This window comes from Styela clava, chromosome 15 (genome assembly GCF_964204865.1).
Source record: "Styela clava chromosome 15, kaStyClav1.hap1.2, whole genome shotgun sequence".
In the NCBI taxonomy this organism is placed as follows: domain Eukaryota; kingdom Metazoa; phylum Chordata; class Ascidiacea; order Stolidobranchia; family Styelidae; genus Styela; species Styela clava.
This window is the reverse complement of record NC_135264.1, coordinates 18,531,542-18,555,648: the sequence shown is the minus strand read 5'-3', so window position 1 is coordinate 18,555,648 and position 24,107 is coordinate 18,531,542. Positions and strand designations below refer to the sequence as shown.

General features: G+C 37.0%; 1 protein-coding gene across 5 annotated transcripts; it reads right to left on the bottom strand.

The window, feature by feature from the left end:
- Positions 1-1,301: 1,301 nt before the first annotated feature.
- On the bottom strand, positions 1,302-21,756 carry LOC120334039 (AP-2 complex subunit alpha-2-like). 5 transcript variants are annotated; one of them, XM_078120581.1, is made up of 26 exons: positions 21,607-21,756; positions 20,817-20,885; positions 18,053-18,195; positions 17,752-17,823; positions 17,046-17,167; positions 16,384-16,513; positions 15,904-16,035; positions 15,389-15,467; positions 14,723-14,873; positions 13,767-13,935; positions 13,274-13,411; positions 12,710-12,892; positions 12,258-12,482; positions 11,596-11,790; positions 11,096-11,194; positions 10,341-10,483; positions 9,947-10,006; positions 8,967-9,020; positions 7,439-7,939; positions 5,577-5,659; positions 5,167-5,258; positions 4,768-4,886; positions 4,275-4,397; positions 4,013-4,089; positions 3,531-3,658; positions 1,302-2,804 (listed from the first exon to the last, which is right to left on the bottom strand). In XM_078120581.1, exons 1-26 carry the CDS (start codon positions 21,671-21,673, stop codon positions 2,727-2,729), a joined length of 3,432 nt encoding a protein of 1,143 aa, XP_077976707.1. In that variant the 5' UTR covers positions 21,674-21,756; the 3' UTR covers positions 1,302-2,726. The 5 variants fall into 5 exon arrangements, with proteins under 5 accessions (XP_077976707.1, XP_077976708.1, XP_039257424.2 ...); XM_078120582.1 differs by lacking the exon at positions 8,967-9,020; XM_039401490.2 differs by lacking the exons at positions 7,439-7,939; positions 8,967-9,020.
- Positions 21,757-24,107: the final 2,351 nt, after the last annotated feature.

The window sequence follows — 24,107 nt, the reverse complement described above, 5'->3', positions numbered from 1 at the left end:
GGGCTTTAAATTCAGACTTCTTAATTTTCTCAGGTTTTATGATTTTTAAAATGAAATATTCGTAAATAAATCGTTATCTACCTATTCAAGTTCTCAATACCGTTTGTACAATGTGCACTTTCGGCATGTGAAAACCAAAATACTGACTTTATTCAGAGGGAGAGAAAAGTTTATTGGTAGGCCAATTGTTCGGAATGCAGTACTTCGAATTAATGGTTAATGAATACAAAAAATACTGAGAACTGAACAGCAAAACCGTTAATACAGGGACTGGTGAATTAATTTCAGTAAAATTTGGTTGTTTTTGGATATGTGAGAGCTCGAAACAAAGTATGTGAAGTAGGCTCAGGGACTAGAACAGAGTCGTCCAACCCATGGCCCGCGGAGCTGTTTCGAGTGGCCCGCGCTGTATTTTCGGAATTAAATGAAAAAAAATTGAATGAAACTTCTATTTTTTGAGTGAATTAGTGTTTATTTTCTTGAAATGCGCTCTGCTATAGCCCTTTCAAACGAGCCACGAGTGCCATTTTAAATCAAAACCAACTGGGATATATCGATAAATAAAGGTGTCGCTTACACAGTTGGTCTTGATGTTTTGGCAATGAAGCAAAATAATGATGATTTGGCAACTGTGGATTTCTCTGGCACCTGAAGAACGTACAGCTAACAATCTGATTTAAATGCGAGGTTTAAAGACGTGCCATTACAGAAAATACGTCTCTAAAGAAAACATTTATTGGATTCACAGAATGGCAGTTTTCATGACCTCATTATTTGGCAGCACTTCTTTGTGATGAAGGTTTTTTACAGATGAACCATGTCAAATCCCCCGTGAGGTCTAATTTGGAAAATTCGCCTCGCAATGCTACATCGCACCAAATATTGACAAACTTGTTTGCGAAAAGCAGCGCCAAACCTCACCGAGTGTAGAAAAAAACTTTAACTTTACACTGTATCTTCGTTTTTTCTTGTTTTTTAGTTGTATTGAAAGTTCGGTGTGAGGGTTTTGTATGTTTTTCCATTAACCTGTAGTCAGTGTAGCAAAACTTGAAAATAACTACCATGTTAAGTAGCCCGCGCAATTATTAGTGAATTTCATGTGGCCCTTCGACCAAAAATGTTGGACGACCCTGGACTAGAATGTCTAACTACGATCAGATAAAGACTGGGAATACTCGCTGGGATTGGTTATACCAGGTGAATAGACGACAGCTGAAATTCTAACGCAAATTCTTCGCAAACTTTCAACATTGGAAAAATTTAAAACGATGATCTGACGTTGAAATCAACAAATTAACAAGTACAATATTCTAAATTTATTACTATATAATGATCTAAATATTTTTATAGAATGAAAATCATAAACTTGAGAGCAGAGTTGACCTTCCACGAACTATGTTCTAACAGACAAGCATTTTACGTTAAAATACATTTCACAATGGCTCAATAAAATGATTCGCTTGCACAATATACAAAGCGCATGATTTCCACCAGGAGTATTCAGGATATACAGAGCAGAATTGTTGTTCAATACAAATGCTGACGTTCAGAATTTTTATTAATATTTCATCTGGACAAGATTATGGTTGAAAAACTAGCTTATATATATATATATACATGTGTCTTTGCGATATCATGCCCAAACAAGTATATATTTGAAAGCAACATCAGAAATTACATCTTCCTGCTCTATATATGCTCAAAACAAACAGGTAGAACATATAGATCACATCCGTGGTTAAAACATTCTATATAACAAACTTTGGAAGTTCTGAAAGAGGCCAAAACAAAAGCACAAGAATTGAAAGCTCAACCTTTTGGAATGAAAAAATTACAAAGTCTGGGACAATCATCTCTACCCTTGTACGTTTAACAATTACAACAATCAGTTGAAATATAATTCCAAGAAAATCCGTATGTGATTAACTGCTCAAAAAACTTGAAACTAGGGCACAAATAATGCTGTTTTGCCTATTATTTTCAGAGATAATTAGAATTTTTCATCTCAGAACAGTTATCAATGTTGGACGTATTCTACCCATTGGTTGTTTCAGGGTGTTATATAATACTTTGTATTTGGTTTGTTTTACTAATTTTGTTTTAATGTTTTACAGCAAAACATATTTATGAGAAAAGGGTAGGAATCACAAATCATAAAATTTGCTTGAAATGTGAATGTGTGGTTGCAGTGGAATTAACGGTCTGGACCAGAGGCGCCAGAGCGCCCATGATCCAAGACCTCCTTTTGAGGACTCTCCACACAAGCAGTCTCCTGTTCTTCAAAATAAAAGCAAGTCTTGCTTTTGACACATTTACATCGGTTGTTCTATGTTGCAAACAGTGAAGGTAATTTGTCACGGCACCATTGGGACAGAAAGTTTGAAAAGCCCTGGTTTGGCTTTAATGTAACATAGGTGTAGGTTGGTTGGTTAGAGAGCTATCAACAGATTTATCTTCAACATATTGCCAGAAGAAGCTGATCATTAAATACTTCAAAGTAATTAAGCGCTGTATTATCAAAACTCTTGGGAAATCAAAAAGATAGGATATACGATTTAGTGCACCACAATAGCATTGGTCCAATGGCAGAAAACAATAATTTGGTCGATACATTATTATGATGTATGATTAGAACAATAAAACATATTTATGATCTCATAAATAAAACAATTGTCGATTTCTTGATTGTTTATGAAATCATAAATCACATGACTTCATCAATGGGATCAGAATTGATCCACCAACAAAGCAATCAACGTCTTGGCGGCATTCTCATTGCTGGATCGCAGAGTCATCCTGTACATCTGTGAGTGGTAAATGTGAAGATTTTAAGAAAAGAATGGATAGGAAATATATAAAATTATAAGAACAAGAAAGGGCCTTGAGCAGCAAGGAGACCTTCTCTGAGCAAATTTCCTTAAAAACACTAGAATTCATCACACCCTACGTGAGAAAATTGAATACCACGGAGTCATCCACCTAGATCAGGGTGGTCCTTGGGGTATAATGTACTTGGCTAGTCTGAATTAGACACTGGGTTTCTATCCTTATGGTCAGGAATATAATGTTAACAAAATAGGCTTCGTATACAAAAACTGGAATGGGGATTCTATTAGCCTACATTGGCTATGCCTGATAACTAAATATTAATGGGTACTCCTGAAGTATGAGCACCAAGATGTCGCATAACCTGAACCCTAACCTGGTACACAACCTGAGTTCAGGTTGTGCGCCATCTTGGTGCGCATACTCCAGGAGGGTATATTAATGTTATGGCCAATGCTATGACGAGTTTAAAAACTTACACTGAATGTAGATAAAGTAAGATTTTCGCATGTTTTAGTGAGTTTTTCATGGTTTTTGCATGTTTTAGCTTGATAAACGACAAATAATGATCAATGTGTTTGCACAAAAAATGTTTGGTTTGTATTGTTTACCTATTCTTGGCACTATTGTGGCCCGCGAACAATACAAAATTAATAGCGTGGGCCCCAAAGCCGACAACCTTGCACCTAAATTATCTTACTAACCTGGGCTTGTTTATTTGGTTCGAGTCTCAACAAACAACCGATCTGTGAAGATTTCAGCTTCAGGATTCCAGCGCTCACAAAATTATCAGGGTTAGGATCGATCCCACCTAGGACTGACATGCCAAATCCTGGAACAGAGACAAATAGGTTAATGGAGGAAACATGGCCCCCTAGATAGGATTTTCATATTTATACCAGATGCTTATTTTGATCGTTATTTTTTGTTTTCGCAGTAAGTATAAATCAGATAACCCATTTGTGTTTGCAGAAACAATACTGAGAGATGATAGACTATATCTAGCTGGCGTTAATTTTAATAACAGTTGCTGTAACAGACGTAAACCAAACGACAATTTTGAAGAAGCAGTTTGCAAGCGCCCAATTGCAAAGTCATCCAAAAATTTGTTTCTTAAACAAGAAGTAGTTTTTTCCAGGGTCACTGGCCTCTGTCTACCAGAGATTGATCCTAATCACTCTCTCACCGAGTAGCTTTGCCTTTGATGCTTCTGTGTCCATCGAATTCTTTGACTGGAATATCTTCTGGCATTCTTGCTCAGGTCTGAAAGATATAAAGTCATTACATAGTTCAGGGCTCTTTAAACTGGAGGTCCCGACAATATTTTCTCTATAGAAAAATTTCAATATATTTTTGTTTTAGTTCAGAAGGGTCACAGGTATTTGAACAGGTATTTGCAGAATAATTATCCTAATAAAGAGCAATCGTGCATGAAATCTGCCACTCACTTCCCGAGCGCTTTCCATCTTGAGAAAAACATTTGCGAATCCATTTCCACTGGTTGGAAGAATTTGTTGAGCAAAATCGGAAGCTTCAGAGAGATGGTTTGTTGGTTGCCAGAATAGTTGTAGCTGGAATACAAGGAAACGTATTCAATTGCCAAATAGAAACCTCTAAACCTGTCACAAAACTAAAAAATTCTAATGGTTTAGGTGGCCATCACTCCCTCAACAAAAGGCAAATTGCAGGCAAATTAGCCAATAGTGTTGCTATATGCTTAAGTGTAGTCCTTGGGTCTAAATCTCATGCCCACCACCTTACCCAGGATGTAACAAACTATGTAATTAATGTCAAATCAAAGTAATCCTGTTTAGAGTGAAAGGCATGAAAATAACTTATAAAAAGCAACAAGCAATGAACATACTGCTTAAAAGTGAAATTCTACTGACAAACATCCATGTTAAAAGCCACCCGATTCCACAACTGCAGAATGATACTCACTTGATAGTAATGATGGGGCATTCAGTGAAGTCATCCAGGCATTCGATATTCAGCATCTGTTGGACCTGGGCCCCTCCATCAACTACGTTCGGGGCTTCTTTGCCGACAACAATGTTCATCTGTGAAATAGTGTTCGGTAATTACTCTACATAAAAACTACCCATCTTCAAACACACACACGAACTACTCATGTTGTTAACATGCAAATTTGTTTTCCAAAACACACGCTCACATAGATCCATCCCAGCACATACAAGCATAATCCAACTTTTTTCATGAGATTCAAATTATTCTCGCCCAACAGACACACAAACTAGCACTCCTAACACACCTATCATCCAGCCTCCCCTGTAATTCAACATACTCCTCACCTAAAACACATACACACACACATCTAACCTTTCCCTGTGATTCAGGCGGCAATGAAATAGCAGCTTGGAAATTCATCAGCTGGGACGGTGTTTTGTTTCCAAAGAATAAACCAAGACGACCTGCGAACATAAATGTTAGATCGAATTATGAAAACGAATCTTCTTCATTGCTGAGTGCGTGAATATTATGTAGCCTACTGCTCGAAGATAAGCCTCTTTCACTTCAGAGTGAGTGTAAGTGCTCGTGCTCAGAGACAAATCTCCTTAGAGTAAATGCATATGGTCTTACTCAATGATGAGTCTCCTTCATTTCTGAGTGAGTGTTAGGGAGTTTCTGACAGCTTTGCCCAAAACGCCAGGCTTCAATCTAGAATTGTTATTTCCTCACACTCCAATTAATGTTACTTTTAAGAGTGGATTTCAAACAAATCAACTCACCAAGATGTTCTCTATACTCAGATTTGACTCCGATCTGAATGAAATCATTCTCAAACAAAACTCCGTTATGTTTGCAAGTGAATCTGGAAAACATAGAACTTTAGATTCTTGGGAAAATATCCAGCTGGAAACCGGGGCAGATACAGTGCGACCCAGAAAACCAAACCCATAAACCTATTTTTCAGTCCATGGCCCTAATCCTAAAGAAAACCAGTGAGTGAGTTAATGAGTGGGTGAGTTATTATCACGAAAATGAAGAAACTTTGTGTATGATTGTATCCAATAATTCCCGTAATCTAGGACACCTTGCACAAAAGTTGTTTTATCTCTATAATACAATGGGCCACATCTGAAGCACTTGCTACAATGCCCTGAGCACATTCGACAATAGGTCAAGAGCGTTCGATGTTTTTTTTTTTAGTTGGAACAAGAGCAGACTATAGGAACACTGAGAAGAGTTTGTTATTTTGGTTTATGCTGACCATTTAAATTTTGACCAAATATTACACAGAATCAGTGTTCCCTGTCATAATTCATGGCTTAAGTAGGAATTTGGTTTAATAACAATATTCAAATCTAAATCTAAATACTTCATTCAATATTGCGATAGATTAGAACTACGCTATGGTTGAAGCTATCTATGACGTCACAGAAGTTCCTCTGCTGTTATCAACTGTTAGAAGATCTAATCATCTCAAATTGAGACAGTCATCTGAAATTATAGGCAAGCGTAGTAATTACTGAAGCATTGCCACCCTGCTGTAGTAAGAATCCAGGCCACCACACAAATTATAGAATACCAGGCTCATGGATATTACAGTTATAGAAATACGATCATTATCTTAAGGCATTCATTACAGAATATGATCGGATCACTCAAATTATGGAGCCATTTTGGAAAACGGATATAACAAAAATGGCAGATGTAAGTTTCCCCTCAAGAAAAAAAAAATTTGTTTATGAACTCACAATGTCACATTAATACCAGTTGAGTACAAATTATGCACTTAAGGAAATTGATAAATTACTGACATAAAAAAATTACATTTTTGGGAAAGATTCTCACGACAAAATCATATTTCAGTTAGGTTTCCACAACAAAGTTAAATTAGAACCTCATATTTTAACTGCAAATCATACAATTTGAAATACTTGAAATTAATGCGCTAATAAAGCTGAACTTGATAATTTAATTGTAAATCAAGTAATTTAGAATACTCAGAATTAAAAGATTCTCTCACAAACCACAACACAGAATTATCTTTCACAAACGTTCACCTTTCAACAACAGTTTCAGCAGGAACCTTGCCAGATCCTTCACTACAGCACAGAAAAGTGAAAAATGATTTAACTAAAGGAAAGGAGCATGTACAAAGATGTAGACTAATAATATAGATTGTTATACAGGAATTTGTGATGAATTGCTGACTTCATGACATTATCTCAGTCTGTATGTGACTTTTTCAACTCATATTTAAATCGCCCCGAGTTTTTACAAACATTTAATGAAGAAGCAGAAAGAGCTTTAAGGTCACAACTCAAGGATTTATGATTTTCATATTTATCCTGTGATAACTGATAGATTAATCAGGCGGTATACTACAGCCTCAAACTCAAGCAACGTAATCAGAGGTTCGATTGCAAATGTATTCCTAACATTTCACACAATGCACCCAACGCTGTGCCAGATAGACAGAAACGAAACACAAAAACAGACAAAAACAAATGACAGAACAATAACTTCCCCAATGACTATAAATACTGTGGAATATTTTCTAATCAAACATAAATGAATTTCATGTCACCAAGATGAAGATTCATTTGAAACTTCATGAATGGACAAAACTACATCTACTTCTTACTTTTCAACAAGATCAGCCTTGCTGAATTTAGCAGGCTGGATGAAATCAGCAGCAGGCTGGCTGAAATCAGAGGCTAATTCATCCAAACCAGACAGACTAATAGAAGAAACAGCAGAAGCTCCAGAAATGAATAATTCAGGCTGCTCAGTTGCAGCAGAAAAATCAGCAAGTAAGCAGCCTGGGCTTCCAATATCATCAGCAGGCTTGCTGAAATCAGCAGTGGGGTCTCCAAGTGAATAAGGCTGATCAGATAAAGTGGAACTGAAAAGAGTTTCGGCAGCAGAACCTAGGTTACCCAAAGCTGAGTTGGATTCCGCAAGGCTAGCTATTGGAGAAGACACTCCAAGGTCTGGATTGAAGCCAAAGTCAGCTATAGGGCCAGCTTCAGCAGGGCTGAAAATATCAGCAGCTTGGCCAGAGGCTGAAAAAGGGTCGACAAACTGCAAAGCTTCCGAGAAAGCAGTAGCCTGACCTTCTGCTGGAAAGTTCCCACTGATAACACTGAAAAGATAAAAGTACTGATATAAGGGCATGGGATAGAAAAGGCGATGATACATTACAAATACTTGGTGAACCATGGACTCTCGTCCAGTTACCTTTTTATGTCGGATAAAGAAATAGTTTGCAAGTTATTTGTTTCAAACGCATGGACTTGAAAAAGTCGTAACCGAATGTACATGTAGGCAGGAGTACAGCAGTCTTCTTGCACATAAGTATTACCAACAGATATTTTTAAGTCAATATATAGCTTCTAGCATGTCAAGGTAGCTTGCAATCCTCCCATGAGTTCTTTTTCACTTTTACATGAGAATTGCAACTTCAAAAATGAATTTGCAAACCAATGTTATCAACTCATTCAGCTAAGCCACCATATCTGCCACCGTTTCTGTTTTATATAGGTGTATTTGGCAACAGTCAAGTTTTCATAAATTTCAAACTCTAAATTTCAAACCCCATTGCCCACAACCTCACGGAGGCTGCTGGCTAGCTAAATAGCATCCAAATCTTTTGAATTCCTTTATTATAACCAAAATTGAATGAAATCGATTGAAAAACGGACTATCTAGCTATGAACCCACCAAGTACTAGTACCGTACCTGTAGGCCTTATATTCGATAGCGGAACCGCTTGAAATAAGTTAAAATCAGTGTTTCCATGAGTGAAAAATAATACTTCAGTAATACTGAAGAACTTTTAATACCGACATTTGACTCTTAATAAAGTAATTCTTAATTCTTATTATTTTCCGTTATTCTTTTATTCAATCTTAATTTGTTAATTCATGTTTTCCAGAATTTGAGAATTTTTGATACGCTTTTATTGTGGAAAACCTGATGCGGCCCAGACCAAACTAGACTCTGCCCCCAGCAGCCCCTGGGTAAATTGAGTTTGAGAACTCGGATGTGGAGTCTTGTTCAGAGATAAATACGTGAATATTCTTGCAGACACCTTAAAAACCTCCACCTTCTTAAAAAATCAGGAAATTAAAAGCTAACCCTGCACCAAGCCACCTTCACCCAGTTCTTACTTATTGAGCTGCTGTGAGGCTGAATCAGGGTCGACGACCATTGAGTTTCCAAAGCTAAGAATACGTGATAGAGTTGAAAAGATGAGCATGTGATGGAAGTTGTTCTCGTTATATTTACAAATATAATTTTTTTTATCAACATATACCCTTTTGCCCCGAAACTGGCGGAAAAATAGGCAACCAAATAAGATAATAGAATTGACATTTGAAGATAAAGAGATTTAGTGAGCTGGGATAGTTAGTTTCAATAATTGGCCATAGTATGCGAAAACCGTGACTCTGAATATGGTGTCTTTATCAATAAGATTCTGGCCCCAACAAAACTCCCCAAATTATTTAAGATGGTATTTTACAAAGTTATTGAGATGCAGCCATTTCCCTTAATTATAAACGCATTAAACTATTTTATAAAATTACCTATTTGGGATGAAATTCAAACAATTCTGTCTAAATATATTTGTGTGGAATGGAATCAAACAATTCTGTCAAAATATATCTGTGTGGAATGAAAATCAAACAATTCTGTATGATTATATTTGTGTGGAATGAAAATCAAACAATTCTGTCAAAATATATCTGTGTGGAATGAAAATCAAACAATTCTGTCGTAATATATCTGTGTGGAATGAAAATCAAACAATTCTGTATAAATATATTTGTGTGGAATGAATATCAAACAATTCTGTTGTATTATATCTGTGTGAAATGGAAATAAACAATTCTGTTGTAATATATCTGTGTGGAATGGAATCAAACAATTCTGTCGAAATATATCTGTGTGAAATGAATATCAAACAATTCTGTTGTATTATATCTGTGTGGAATGGAATCAAACAATTCTGTCGAAATAGAAATATCACTTGTGTGAAATTATTTGTATGAGATGAAATTCAAACAATTCTGTGTAAATTACTTTAAAAATAAAGCGCAAAAGCCTCCACTACAATGCAGCTATCTATCACCACGTAGCAATATCTTACTTGGTAATCTGCTGGACTTCCTCCGACGTAGGGCTGACCACTTCAGTTGCTTGGTCAAAACTAAATATGGGCAAAGGTAAAGGTGGCACCCAGTGTTCTTTGACAAAGGCCTCCACTAAGTGACATGACGATGTTAATTGTAATTTGATTAATTCTTTGACCATAATTCATTTAATAGTTTTTTTTCATAAAAATAATCGATGGAAAAAAATTAAAAAAAAAAATTAAATATTATGGCCTAACCCTAACCTGGTACAAACACTACGTGAGTACCTAATAAAATGAGTAGGCAATGCTGAACCAAAATAGCAGTTCTCTGCGTAACAGTGTATACTTGTACAGAGCCTTGCTTAGAGTGAAACAAAGAACCAATGAACATCAACGCAAAACTCACTTTGGTATATTCGATTCCAGCACAGGTGGCTGAAGGTTGTTCTCTGGGCTTCCACCGAACACATCCACTAGGAATGAACTGCTGGACTGCGTCTGGGCTGGTGCTGGACTGACGAGGCCAAGCAAGTCAACTGATTCAGCAGGCTGAAATAAAAAAAAATGGTTCAATATTCTGGCAGTATCTGCTACAGCGCACACACAGAATATTTACATGCTGGCTACACACATATATCGTGGAATCTGGTATTGTGATTTAACATTTAAGAGTTGTTACCAATATGGAAGTTTTTTTATTGATCAGGGAAGAAGAAGGCTCATAAGATAGCTCAATCTTAGGAAAAACATGGTTAGCAGATCATCGATAGTTTGCACTTGAAAAAGCTGTTTTGTAAAAAATTAGTAAAAAATATTATTGACTTTCTTGCTTCAAAGTTCGTCATTTTGTGTTAAACTCTCACATTTCCAAAGACATTTCCAATGCAACACTAAAAATCCAGATATCTGCTGAGTAGATAAGAGCCTGGTGGTTTGCAGTTGGAAAGTGAGGCTCGACTGAGTTGGCATTGCAAATTACACATCTAACCTATTGTGTAATATATTATATGGACAAAGCCTCAGTTCTTCCAAAAGCAGTAGCTTTTTACTTATCCTTAGGTGTCAGAAGAAAATGCAAAGGGCCTTAAACTAGGGAGGTGAAATGCGTGAACAAGTGTCGTATAAGAAAGCCTCTAGTCTTGCCTATATTCACCATAATACCTTGGCAACCACTGCGGGAGTAGGTGAAGGTGTGTTATCCGTGTGGTTTTCATTTGTTGGAGTCGCCGAATCTTTCTTGCGGTCTTCTTTCTCAAGAACCTGAAATATAAAGAGATCAGGGAAATGAGAGAGTTGTTACGAAAAGATCTTGGCAACCCTAATAGTCTCTGGTGTTTCAAGAGCAAGAGCCTTCGCTAGGTACCATTCATAATAACTATCTTAATTTAATGCATGTGATTTGTTTATTTTACCAAAATGCATTTATTATTTTACTTCGGTATGCTATTTTTTTATCATTGAGCATGTTGCAACAAAATAACTGATGGAAACCCAATAAAAACAGCCTTCTTGTCTTTCCGAGTGCTTTGAACAATTTATAAAAAAAACTGGCGCTCCACAAGTATGTGCACCAAGATGTCACACAACCTGATAACCCACATACTATATTCAGGTTGTGTGTAATCTTGGTGCACATACTTCTGGAGCGCCAAAACACTCACATTAGCAGAAGCAGGTTTCTTTTTCTTCAATTTTGCCAGGATTGATGATTCTCTTTCAGGGAACGGCGGCATTTCTTCAAGAACTGTTGCAAGGACGTCTTGTGAAGCAATCGAACTCAATTGCAGATACTCCAGCGCCCTCTGCTGGAGTTCTACATCAGCGTTGCGAAGTTGATTGTCATTACGAAGAACATCCTAATAGAAAAAAAAATTGAATTATTAAAAGTCTCAGCTTCAAATGCTGTGCCCACAACCTCACACAGTGAGTAATAAACTGGGTGGATAATGCCGGACTAGTGGCTTTTTACATAAGTTAGCTGCATATACACTAGTGTCCTGTTCGAAGCTTCGTAAAAAAAAAATCCCCATAATAAAAATTGAAATCAGTATCCCTTCAGCCTTATAGCAATGCTCAAATATAGGGAGACAAAGGCTAAAACGATAGAGTACCAAATCTTCTCCAGTTCCGATAGGTACCATGGCAGAGGGTGCTAATTTTTTATTTTGATGACGTCAACACACAAAAGCTTACGAATTCCAGAGGCCACTGATATTTTTTAAATAGATAAAAGTAATAACCTTCTAGCGACAAACAACAAGAAGAAACAATACTGACAACATCAACAACATAGCAATCCATAGGTAAATCACAGTAAACTAACCTGAATAGTTTTCTTTATTTCTGGGAACAGATTGATAAACTTGATGTAGGAGGACAATATGAGAGCGCGGGTGGACGGCGAGCAGAGATGGAATTTGGAATGAAGGAGTTTGAACTGGACGAGAGGAGATGAGCGAGGATCGCCAGCGATGAGATTCCCGAATTCTCCGAGAATGTATCCGCCTACTTTGACCATGTTCTCGTGACATGCCGGTGCTTGCAGGTTCTGTAAAAACAAAAGATGTGAGATCTTGTCGGACAAGACAGCTCAGTGACTAAACCGCTACATTCCACAATGTTGGCATTGCAGGTTGAATATCTAGGGCTCAAAGTGGCTGATGGACATCTGTGGCTAATGGAAAAGTACTCACTGGCGATTGAAAAGTACGTATAGAAAGATATTGAAAATTAAAGGGATCTGGCTCAGTTTCGAACCCCAACCCTTCCACTTACCTCAAACACAGTCTTAGCAGCGTACCCCTGTGCATCATCTCTATTAATCACAATCTGAATGACTCGATGCCAAACTTCTTCCGACACATAATCCCCGGCCACCTTGATGAGCTGCAATATTGTATCCACGTACCACGTATAGTCTGATGCATATTTCTCAGCCAGGATTGCGACCTTGAGAACCTGGAGGAGGTTAAAAGGTTAACGGCAAATGAACTTGAAATATTGGTATAGCAACAAGTGCCTAAACATATAAGAAAAGTCAAAGAACTAAATTTTCAATTCAATGTTAGACAAACTTCTTATATTTTTCAAATCAGTAGTATCTTGTCTACAGCCTTATTCAGAGTGGAGGATAATATGGCATACAAATAAATGTAGATGAATTGTTAACAATACCAAAGAGTGAGTCACGTGTGCATCAGAATTCAATTCATGTGCTATAATCTGATACTTTTCAACTGGGTGTAGTGGAATGCTCAGTCCCTAATCTCCAAACTCTTGTGGCCAAAGGCCCCGTCCATAAACTCTCAAAGAATCCTGTTCTAAATAATCATTACTGACCATTTCTTCTCTGATTGCGTAATCAGCAAGTTCCAGATAAGCCAACATTTCAGCAACAATTTCCTCAGCATTGGTTTTATCACACATCGCGTAAAGAAGATCGACCGCTCTCTGTCGGACACTGACATCTCGCTCCGTCTAAAAATAAATAAGCTGGTTGTCGAATTTGATAAATTACGGAAGGGGACCAGTGAGTGGCATAGGATAGGATTTTATATTTATCCTTAGCTGTTAAAACAATCATACAGCCAGCATGGCTCTTGGGATGATGCTTGATGTCTTACATGTAACTAATTATATATGAATGTAACGATAGAGAAATACAGTTTATTTCAGTTTATTATATTTTATGCAAACTTACAAAATCTTGAAATCAAAAAACATACAAGAGGTTATTTGAAATTTGATTTCATCAAGTTTTTTGTAAGTGAGCATTCATTAATTGTGGCACTGAAACATAAACTCAATACCAAATTTTAAAATGAAAACAAACCTTCAAAGCATTGATCACTGTCTCTCTGTGTTTCTTGACGGCTTCCGCTGAGAATTCAGAACCAGCCAGCAAACACATGCTCTCTAGTGCCAGATAGCGGAGATTTGTTTCACGGTGTTGCAAAAATGACCCCAATTGATTGCACGCCCGAACGAGCAGATTCGGTTCACTGTAGATAACAACAAAAGCTCAGTTGTTTGGACTACAAAGGGGTTCTCAAGCTTTTTTCAGGACGACCCCAAACCAAAGACAACATTCAAGTGTCCAGGTCAATATATATATTCTTCATGAAACTTTAATGCTTCTTTCACTGAACTCTTGAGTTTGGTCATGTGGTGGTATTAAGTAAAATAAGCTAAAACCAAACATTGATGTCATAATAAGCACCTACATTTTCTAGAGCGATGCCTAGATGGGCCTGCTTCACAGCGAGCCATGGTACAAACTGCTAAATTTGACAGGGTTTGTTAAATCTTAGATGTTTTGTACATCCATCCTCTACTATACCTCAGCGACCCCACCAACCCCATGACCTGCTACCTACTTATCACTCCGACCCAATTTGGGGTGGCAAGACCTGGTTTGGGAGCCCCTGGCCTAGCGCAGGGCTACTCAACTATTTTTACCAAAGGTCCGCAAACAAAACTTCAAAATTATTTGGGTACGGTCTTTTATAATAGTCATTTTATAATAGGAAATTCAAAAATTGGGGCTAATGATCCAAAATAAATAATTAGGTGCGGTCCAAATCCAATACTTGAAAGGTCCGGATTCGGACCGCGGTCCGCCAGTTGAGTAGCCAATTCAACAATTGTAAAATGAACCAGAATGCCATTAATAAGGTCATGTCATTTTCAAAAAAAAACTATTCTAAAAGATTCCTAAAATTTTGAATTGTACATCCCTGGCTCTCAGTCCAATTTTTCAATCTCTCACAAACTGCAGAAGTCACTTACCTGTCCATATGTATGATGAGGTTGATTGCCTCAAACAAAACTGCGTTCTTAGCATTCGAATGTTGAACCTTCTTGCACTTGGGAGGTTCTTGGCATTTATTTAGGATGGTTTCAAGACATTCAACCAATCTCCCTCGAATCGCTGGCTCCTCTGAGAAAAATACGTGAAACAGTGATTATGAGAGATTGTTTGAACCAGATCTCTTCAAACTGAGTGAATGGAAGCGCAATTTTTTTTTTTTTTTCAAAATGAACTTATTTTAAAACAAAATATCAATCAAACTTGAAAGTTTTTAGAGCCAGTGCTGGGACTCACCTTCACAGAAATAATGCCAAGATTTGTTAGAGAATGTACAAGCACATTGGTCTCATTAGAGATATTGTCTCATTTTTTTTTCAATATTCTTTCTATTTTAGTTCCTGAGGGACGCGAAAAAACTAGGCTGTGCCAAGTGGGTTGAGATGAATAAAGTTTGAAATCACTGGTTTAAACGACGTGGCATGGCCACCGAGGAGATATTAGGGATGCGACAAGATTCAGACTCATGCTCGGATTCGTGGCCGAATCTATCCAGTATACAGTACAAAGACTTTGCTATATCCAGTATACATGAGATACAAAGAAAGGAAACTACATATTTTTTTAGTAGAAAGATTGAAACTTACGTGGTACAGGATAGCACTGCAACAATCTCAGCAATTTCACACTCAGCCATGGAGCAGGAACGAAGTAATAGGTGTAGTCCTGGGATAGAAAGACAGGAAGTATAGAAGGAAGTTCTATGAACTATGACCTCAGTTGATATAAATCTCAATGATAGTATATCTACATACTTGAGCTTATAGATAAAACATTGATCATAGATATAGGATAAGATTTACATGTTCATTCCAGAGAAAAAATCAACAAGGCGATTTAACTATGTGGCAAAATAACTAAATATAAGGATATTTGTAATCATATGAAGAACTACGGCCTCTCATCTGTTACCAATCCATCTTATATTTGGGAATAGCTAGCGAGTAATTCATCTCAAATGCATGGACTTGATTGTAAAGAAAGCTGTAACCAAGCAGCAGTAAATCCCCACAACCATCTTCCAAATCCCTCGCCTGGAATTCTAACATGGGGACACAAGCATGGTTCAGTGCATGACAGTAAAAGACAAGAGCTCACATACCTGCAAGTCAGTATAAGTTGACGTAACAATCCTGCTGAAGCGAGACACGGCCAATGATACGCAGCCTCTATAGTCATCAGGATTCTGTTGAGCCAATGCATGGATCAAACTGCTGGCTGCCGTAACAACTCCCTGAAAAGTAGAAGTTCGTTAGCACAGATTATGAGAAGCGGTTGTATGCCGTTATTTTATGGCTCTGTGAGCTCCCAACTGTAGTCGGCGTGAATTTGATTATTCTATTGTAAATTGTTTAATTAAACAAGATGGCCACGAATCAATTCTCTCAGCACCACACAAGCCTTCACTATCACTTCACTGATTTGGCAGTGGCAGTGTTTGTTCAATTCTTTGACTGCTATGACTATTAGAAACCCGCTTTCAATTATCATCCACACATTTATTGCAAAAACTTTTTTGTTCATAAATGTTTTCATCTCGTGGGGCAAATATAATAACTCAAGCCTCAATTTTTTAACCCACCATGTGCTGGTCGTTGAGTAGATGAATAACCCTGGATGACCATTCGCCAGGGGGAAGGCAGTTTGGTGCAGTACGGAGCAAACGAAGTAGACACAAAGCTGCTGATTGCTTTACAATATTGATGGTGTCGCTGGAATAAACAGATGGATATATTAAGAATATGAAGACTCACTGTGTAACAAAAAAATGCAACTTTTTATACAACATATTTCTATATGCTCCGAATAAGGCGAATTTAATTATTGTTTTTCTTGTAGATTTGCTCCTTTTGCTATTGATTTTACGAAGTCAAATGATTAAGAACAATTCATTACACAATACTGAAGCTCGAATAAACAGGAAATAAAGGCCGTTTGTACGGATGTAAGGCTCACACAAAATGTTGGGCAGGGTTTCTTGAACTACGCCCTTGCCCTAGGGTTTTACAGAGCTTCTCCTGGGCCAAAGGGTCCACTAGTCGTGGTTGGAATGATTTTGCTCAAAGCTAGGTCACCTGATTAAAAATGACTCTATCTGAACAAAGTTATCCCTGACAACTGAAATATTATGAAGTCAGTTCTAAGTATATCTCAAGTTTGTTTTATTTTAATCAGCGGCTATATGGTACATGGCCTTGTTCAAAGCGCAAGAAATGAATGAGCAATGTATAAACAATAACTTACGGTGAGACGAGCAGTTTCGGGATTTCAGGAGCAAAGGCTTCGGCCATATCTTGGGATCCGATGTTGGCGATGCAGTGGAGAGCAAGGTTAACATGGATTGGGTTTGGTGATGAAATATCGTTCTGAAAGGTAATGGAAGGACTAAAGAAGATCATCGTGAAAGTTGTCAAAGGGATAAATAAAATGAAAAATACTAACGACTTTATTCTGAAAGATAGCAAAGGGGTTAAATAAGAGCTAGGTAGGGAGCTGAACTAGGGAGTACAACAGAGACCTCAAAAAAAACATAACTTTTCTGATCAATTCTATGAAAAAAGTATTTGTGTATGATTGTGCACATTCAAAATCTGCACAACAGTTTTGTTCTCTCTAAAACAATCCCCAAAAGATTTGGATTCCATTTTTAGGGTCAACCTTTAAAATGGGAATTCCCAGCAAAGTCTAAAATAAAAATTCAGTAAGTAGGGTCACTTTATCATATGCGATCATGGTTTGTGGCACGCCAGGCCAAGTTAAGTGACAGCCTTACCATGGAATAGCACTTATCATCACGATCTTCATATATAAAGTTATATTGTTTGAAATAACGAAATCGACTTTCATGGAAAGAGATTGTCTCAATCTAATGGTGCTATCTTATTCAAGCAGGGAAACAACTACACAAGGAGAAAGGACCTGCAGTTCAACAAGTCTTAAACCCTCTTACCTTGATGTTCTGGATGATCAACTTGATCAAGTCTGAGCTCGAACTGACCAGAACAGAGATGAACAGGTAACCCTGGAAAAAAAACACTTATTATCCTGGTAAAATACGGGCTTAGCAATGGGAGCTGTAGACATGAAAATGGTCTACCAGATGTCATTCATTGAGCACTCACAATGGCTGGATGGAGAGCAATGTGACAATGACATAGCGGTGGTGCAGTCATGTTTAGCAATTAAAGCAAGTTATCACACAGATTTATAGTTTCTTATGCTAAAGTGCCTGCTTTGAAGCCAAAACTCACAATCTGCTTCTCAGTGTACTTGTTTGAACTGAGAAGGTTGACGGCTTCCATATGTCCAAAGTCAATGTCGTGACCCAGCAGGAATATGAACAAGAGTTTGCAGACATATTTCTTCTTGCTGTATCCATCCAATGTCTTGTCTCCTGCAATGAATATTTATCTTTTAAGATCGCTATCATTCCAAGCTCTAATGAACCGACCATACATAACGCCGAGAGTAAATCAGAAGAGAAGCTTTACCACCGCCTTTCTGTGATGCTTTTGAGCGGGAATATTGCTTTGCAAATGGTTGCAGTTTCACTAATATTGTTTAGTTCTTGAGTAATACTCATTTATGCATCCGCTATAAACAGGGATTCCATACCGTCCTTTTTTCTAAGGTTTGTCCTTATTTTTGGCTTATTTTTAGCTTGCGTCCGCATTTTTGGCTTGCGGGTCCTTATTTGGTCTTATTTGGACTTCATATTAAAAGCTTTGTTGTTGTTGATCTTATCGCCAAGGCTTTATTGCGGCATCGTAAAAACAACACAATCTTATTTGGAACACAAAGAAGCAAGGCACAGATAGGCATGAAGCATTACTAGTGTGGCGATCCTTGAGTTTCGTCGTGGTGGTGGTTATTTTAGCTTAAATTTAAATATGAGCAAATGTAAAAACGTTTTTCGAGTACGAGAAAGAGTTCAAAGTTAAACGAAGCTTGAAGGGTAAGTGCTTCGCACACTGTGGCGTCTGTAATTGTGACATTAACCTGGAGGCCATTGGAAAGCCAGCTATTTCTGCTCACAATGCAGAAATTTTTCCAGTCGTCCTTTTTTTGTGTTCCAGATGGATGGAATCCCTGGCTATAAACCATTCAAACCAGGGTTTCCCAAACTGGGGCCCTCTTGGGGGTCCATGACAACTGCACAGTGGGTCCGCAACGATATGAAAAAAGTTCTGATCGATATATCATGATTGATTTTAATCAAAGACCAATTGAATATTTTTAGTTGAGCGTTGCGGACGAATATCCACTGCTATCAGAAAAGGCAATTAAAATTTTATTGCCTTTTGTAACGACCTACATGCGTGAGGCAGCATTTTCACCTCTTAACAATATGATGATAAAATACAGGTTGAGACTTGTCGTAGAGTCGATTCTACGAGTATGCTTGTCATAATTTGTTAATGTCGTTTGCGTTGTTGTGTTGTAAATGAAACATTACCATGGATGGGGGTTCGTCAAAACTAAGATTCTCAAATAGGGGTCCGCGGCCCAAAAAGTTTAGGAAACTCAGATGTGGACTGGGCAGGAGTGCGAATTGCGTACAACATTGGACTCATTTAAGATTATTGAAGCCTTTACACATAGAATAGGGTGAATAAAGAGCAGGTCTGAACAGGCCAAGGGAGGAATAAAACAAACATAGGAACAATTGTTTTTCGATACATCCGAGCAGACAAAATATGACAGAGTGGATGCTTATATTGACATTAAGTGTCTCCTTAGCTGCCACAATTAGACAAGTGTCATGATTTAGCAGGAGGCACAATGTGAATGAAATACAAATTGTCTGAGCATGATTGATTTCAGCTGCTCAACCAAATCTTAATAACATGTTTTGGGCCGATTTCACATAAAAAACATATTCATACAAATTCTGTTCAGAGTTTCAAATGTAGTGAAACTTTATTGCATTTATAAACAAAATATTTTTGAATTCAGTTGAACATTTTGCGACCCTGTTTGATATTAATTGACTTCAGTATTGATCCATCAAGCAACAGCCTGGATATTGATCTTCAATATTTTGATCAATTTTGAATTCGAACCAATAGTAAGACGCCTGCATAGCTGATGTTCCAATATTTCAATAGGTTGGTATTAAATAATATTTTTTTAGATTTTGGGGATTTTTAAAAATAGACTTAATTTTGTTCATAAAAAGTGTTCTGAAAATCGAAAATAGTTGCTGATAATTGCCTCTGCTGTGATATTGTTTCACATTGATCCTTTTCCCAAATACGCTCAGCAGGGTTCATCAGGTCAGCTTGACCACAAATTTTCATGTGTAACATTATAGCTTTGATAAAGCATTTCCTGGGTATTGAAACATGTCAGCTTGATATGAATCAAAAAGCCCTTCCACTAAAATACCAAACCAGTTTGAAAGGAAACATCATGCCTGGTACTGGGACCTACTATAAGTCTCAACTCAGGAAACAACCAATTATAATAAACAAACAAAACAATCACCGGCACAAAGTGCTTCCTATTTGTTCAGGAGTACAAGTCGGTAACTCAATGACATAGAGCCAAACAATTTGTTTTTAGCAATTCATAAATTAACAAATTATTCAAAGTTTATTCGATTTGTTTTCCATATTAATAATGAGGTATCGGTATTTGATGAGTCATTATAGAATATTACTTCGAATGTATCATTAGTTAGAAAACCAAATTCGATGGAATCCCAAAACCGCAAATTAAAAATGAGAGCATACCTAGTTCTTTAATAACTTGCTATGGTATCATAGCAATGCCATCTTAAACTATATAGTAGGACAAGCTAGGAAGCACAGTTGGAACCAATAAGAACCAAGCATTACTACGAACAGAACCTGCTGTGAAATCATAGCCATCTTGTACAGGAAATAGTAAAGAGGGCAGACTAGCCATGTTTCACTGCTACAGGAAAGAATAGCTAACACAAAAACAGCGAGATAATGAAGCATAAATGGGAATTAATTCTTGTGTTTTCTATTAAAATATTTCAACTCTCACCTTTGAACTTTGACCTTATATTTGCTAATTCTTTGTTTATTCTTTTACTCTCTGCTTCCTTGCTTTTACCTGGAAATAAGAATAGTTTGGTCAACTCAATGAAATCTAAAACACGCTACATGAACTCACTCTAAGGCAGGGGTCACCAACCCGTTGACCCCACGCACCATATGAGTCACCCGCAGGTCTGTTTTGAAATAACTCAAATAACGGCGCTCATCAGTAAGCTACATCTATTAATTTTATTCTTGCTATTCTTGTTCAAACCCTATATGAGAAATGGAAATGACAATATAATAATTAATAATTATTGTAACGGTCAACCTTTTCTATATGTGACATCGGTAATGTCACATGTCATTCCAATTATGACATCACACACAATAGATCAGCTGGAGCCATGTGTGTCGTTCATTTCTAACCTTTGCAAACCGGAGTACAACACAAGGGTGGAGATGCAATACCAGATTTCCCACATACTGAGGAGGAATACACCAGATTTGGTCTTGGTTGAAAATATGATATTCATGATTTGTTAAATGTGTTGGTAAAAAAAAAACCTTTGATAGGACACCTACTATTGATAGTTTCATGAATAATAAACATTATCAGTGTCTCCTTCGCTAAATACCATTAATATCAAATTGGCTTTTCAGTAGAGTGATTTTAGCTTAGTCGGTACCAAAAAAGTAGCCCGCAGCTCCATAAAGGTTGGTGACCCCTGCTCTAAGGTAAGAAAGCCTCAGAGCAAACAATTTTAAATCAATTTATAGTAAAATCAAAAACTTACAGTTTCTAATATCAGCTATAAAGACTGACAAGCCCCTCATTCCATCACCACGGGAAACGGCCGGCATTTTGCTGATTTGAGACTTATTATAGCCTAGCAACAAAAATTTTCTGAAAAATACTATTTGAAAAATAATGGAAATTTTAATTTGAAACATTGCAAATTTGTGAAAATTCAATTTAAAATGAGGTCATAATGGTTTGAAAACAGAAAAGTTAATTGATTTGAAACAATTCAACCGTAAATGATAATATCACAGTGGGTTTACATAAAAAGCAAAAAAGTATTAAAATATATGATACAATAAATATCCCCGCTGTAAGCTTCAGGGTCAAATTTACCAGAAATAGACTTTTTTGTCCTCCATCAATATGGACTGGGGGCAATCTTTTGGATTTCAAAGCTGTGGCTGTTTTGGTTTTATTTTCAAGTATTGCATTGCGTGCTTTCTCAGGTTTGGCTGTTAGAACAGAGGTCGGCCAGGGACCATGTAAGTGTGACATAAAAGCTTACATTTCTTGATTCTGCCCTGCTTATTTTCTTGGCGAACTCCATAAATCATCATCAAATAAGGTGACTTCATGACCCCCAGATGATTGTGCAATAGTTGTATTAGATTGTGAAATATTAGACAAAGATTGTGCAATACGAGCATGAGATTTAGAATCAGTGTTGCCTGATTTTTGTTTCCCAGGGGCTGGTTTAATTTTACAATCATCATCATTGAAAAATAAATCACTCATTTGAGAAAGGGCCCGACCAGTTTTAGAATCGCTGCATGGACTTGATGGTGACACGATAGTATCAGTATTAGTGAGCTGGTTACTTCTATTATTAGCCGAATAGTTATCTCGAGTATATGTGCCATTGATTATCTGATTTGACGAATTATGACCATCTGTTCCATTTCTGAGTAATTTCTTCCCTGGGGAATGCTTTGCATTATCAGAGCCCAACTTTCTTACATTATTTGACACAGAAAATAGGTCATCGATGTTGGGTCCTGGCTGTTCACCAGACTCTATAGTAGTGACGTTACTAGTAACTGGTTTAATATTAGACCCAGGTTTCTCTATACAAGTCAGATTCACATTTTTTCCACAAATATCAAGGTTTTGGTTTTCCACGACCTTCACTGACCTTTTACCTTCAATAACAATTTCCTCGTTTTCATCTGAAAATATTATCGGCGCAAATTTATAGTTTTTCCTCCTCAGGGAGCCGAATCGAGACCGAGATATTTTAGACTTATTCCGATCCATGTTAAACCTTTTCTCCATTTCTGAGGCATCGAGTTCTTCATCAGAGGAATCTTTCTCATTTGACAATCTCGATTTAACAAGTTTTTCATTTGGGACTTTGGATGTTTTGCTGTGCTTCAGTGAGCGTTTCTCAGCCAGAAAATTTGTGTTCTCTGATGTCTTCACATCACATCGAGTTATATTTGAGGTGTCTTCATTGTCACTTTGTTTACAAATCTTTGTTTCATCGTCAAACTGTTTTTCTGTAAGATTACCATCCAAATTCATTGCAAGTTTATCCTGTTTTCGTTTTCTTCTGTTGCCTCCACCAGACATCTTGTTGCCCTTAGCAACGGTATCTGGCTTCACTGCATTTTTATTTATTGAAGCAGTGGGTTCAGAATCGCCCTTTTTTAAAAAGCTTCCATGTTTATCGTTACTTGATGCGACACAACCAACACTAGTGGTCATTGAAGAGCCATGTATTTTTGCGTTTTCATATTTTGACAGTTTACGAGATTGTTCAATATGTTTTGTATCATCATCACTATCAGAGTCGGAATAGACTATTGGACCTTTCTTAGGCCTTCTCTTTCTTTTGAAAACTCTCGTAGCATTTGAACAATATTCAACACAATCCTTAGAATTTTGTTTTATTTCCAACTCTGCAATATTTACAGATGAGTAATTCCCACACCCTTGCTGATCAGATAATCCTTTCAATTTATTACTGATTTCCACCTCTGCATTATTTCCGCTTGAGTAATCCTTTTGTTTATGTAATAATCTCCAAAAATCAATTGGCAGATTCAAATCTTCACTCTCACTACTTTCCATTTAGTCTAAGTTAATCATATTATACATTAATTCGAAGAATTATGAAAAAAATAGTTTCTTATTATTAATATTTTCAGTATAAATTGTGATACCAGCTCTACCAAATCTAGGCACTCTAAAAAACTGAATTCTATGCAAAGATATAATGAGTCCAGATAAAATGTTTATTCGACATGACCAGAAATGCTAGAAAGAGCATAACATGACATGAATTTCACTTATGGCCAAACTAGCAAATTTAACAAAGATACAGTAATTACATAAATAAAAACTTTCCAAATTGCAGGCATTCAGTAAACGAATATACTTTTGGATACTTGTGATCATCACACATTTTGAAATTGCCAGCCCTATTTACAACATACCGGTACATGCCTTCGGGAAAAAAAATAACGTGTTCCCTGTAAGAGATGTATGTTTCTC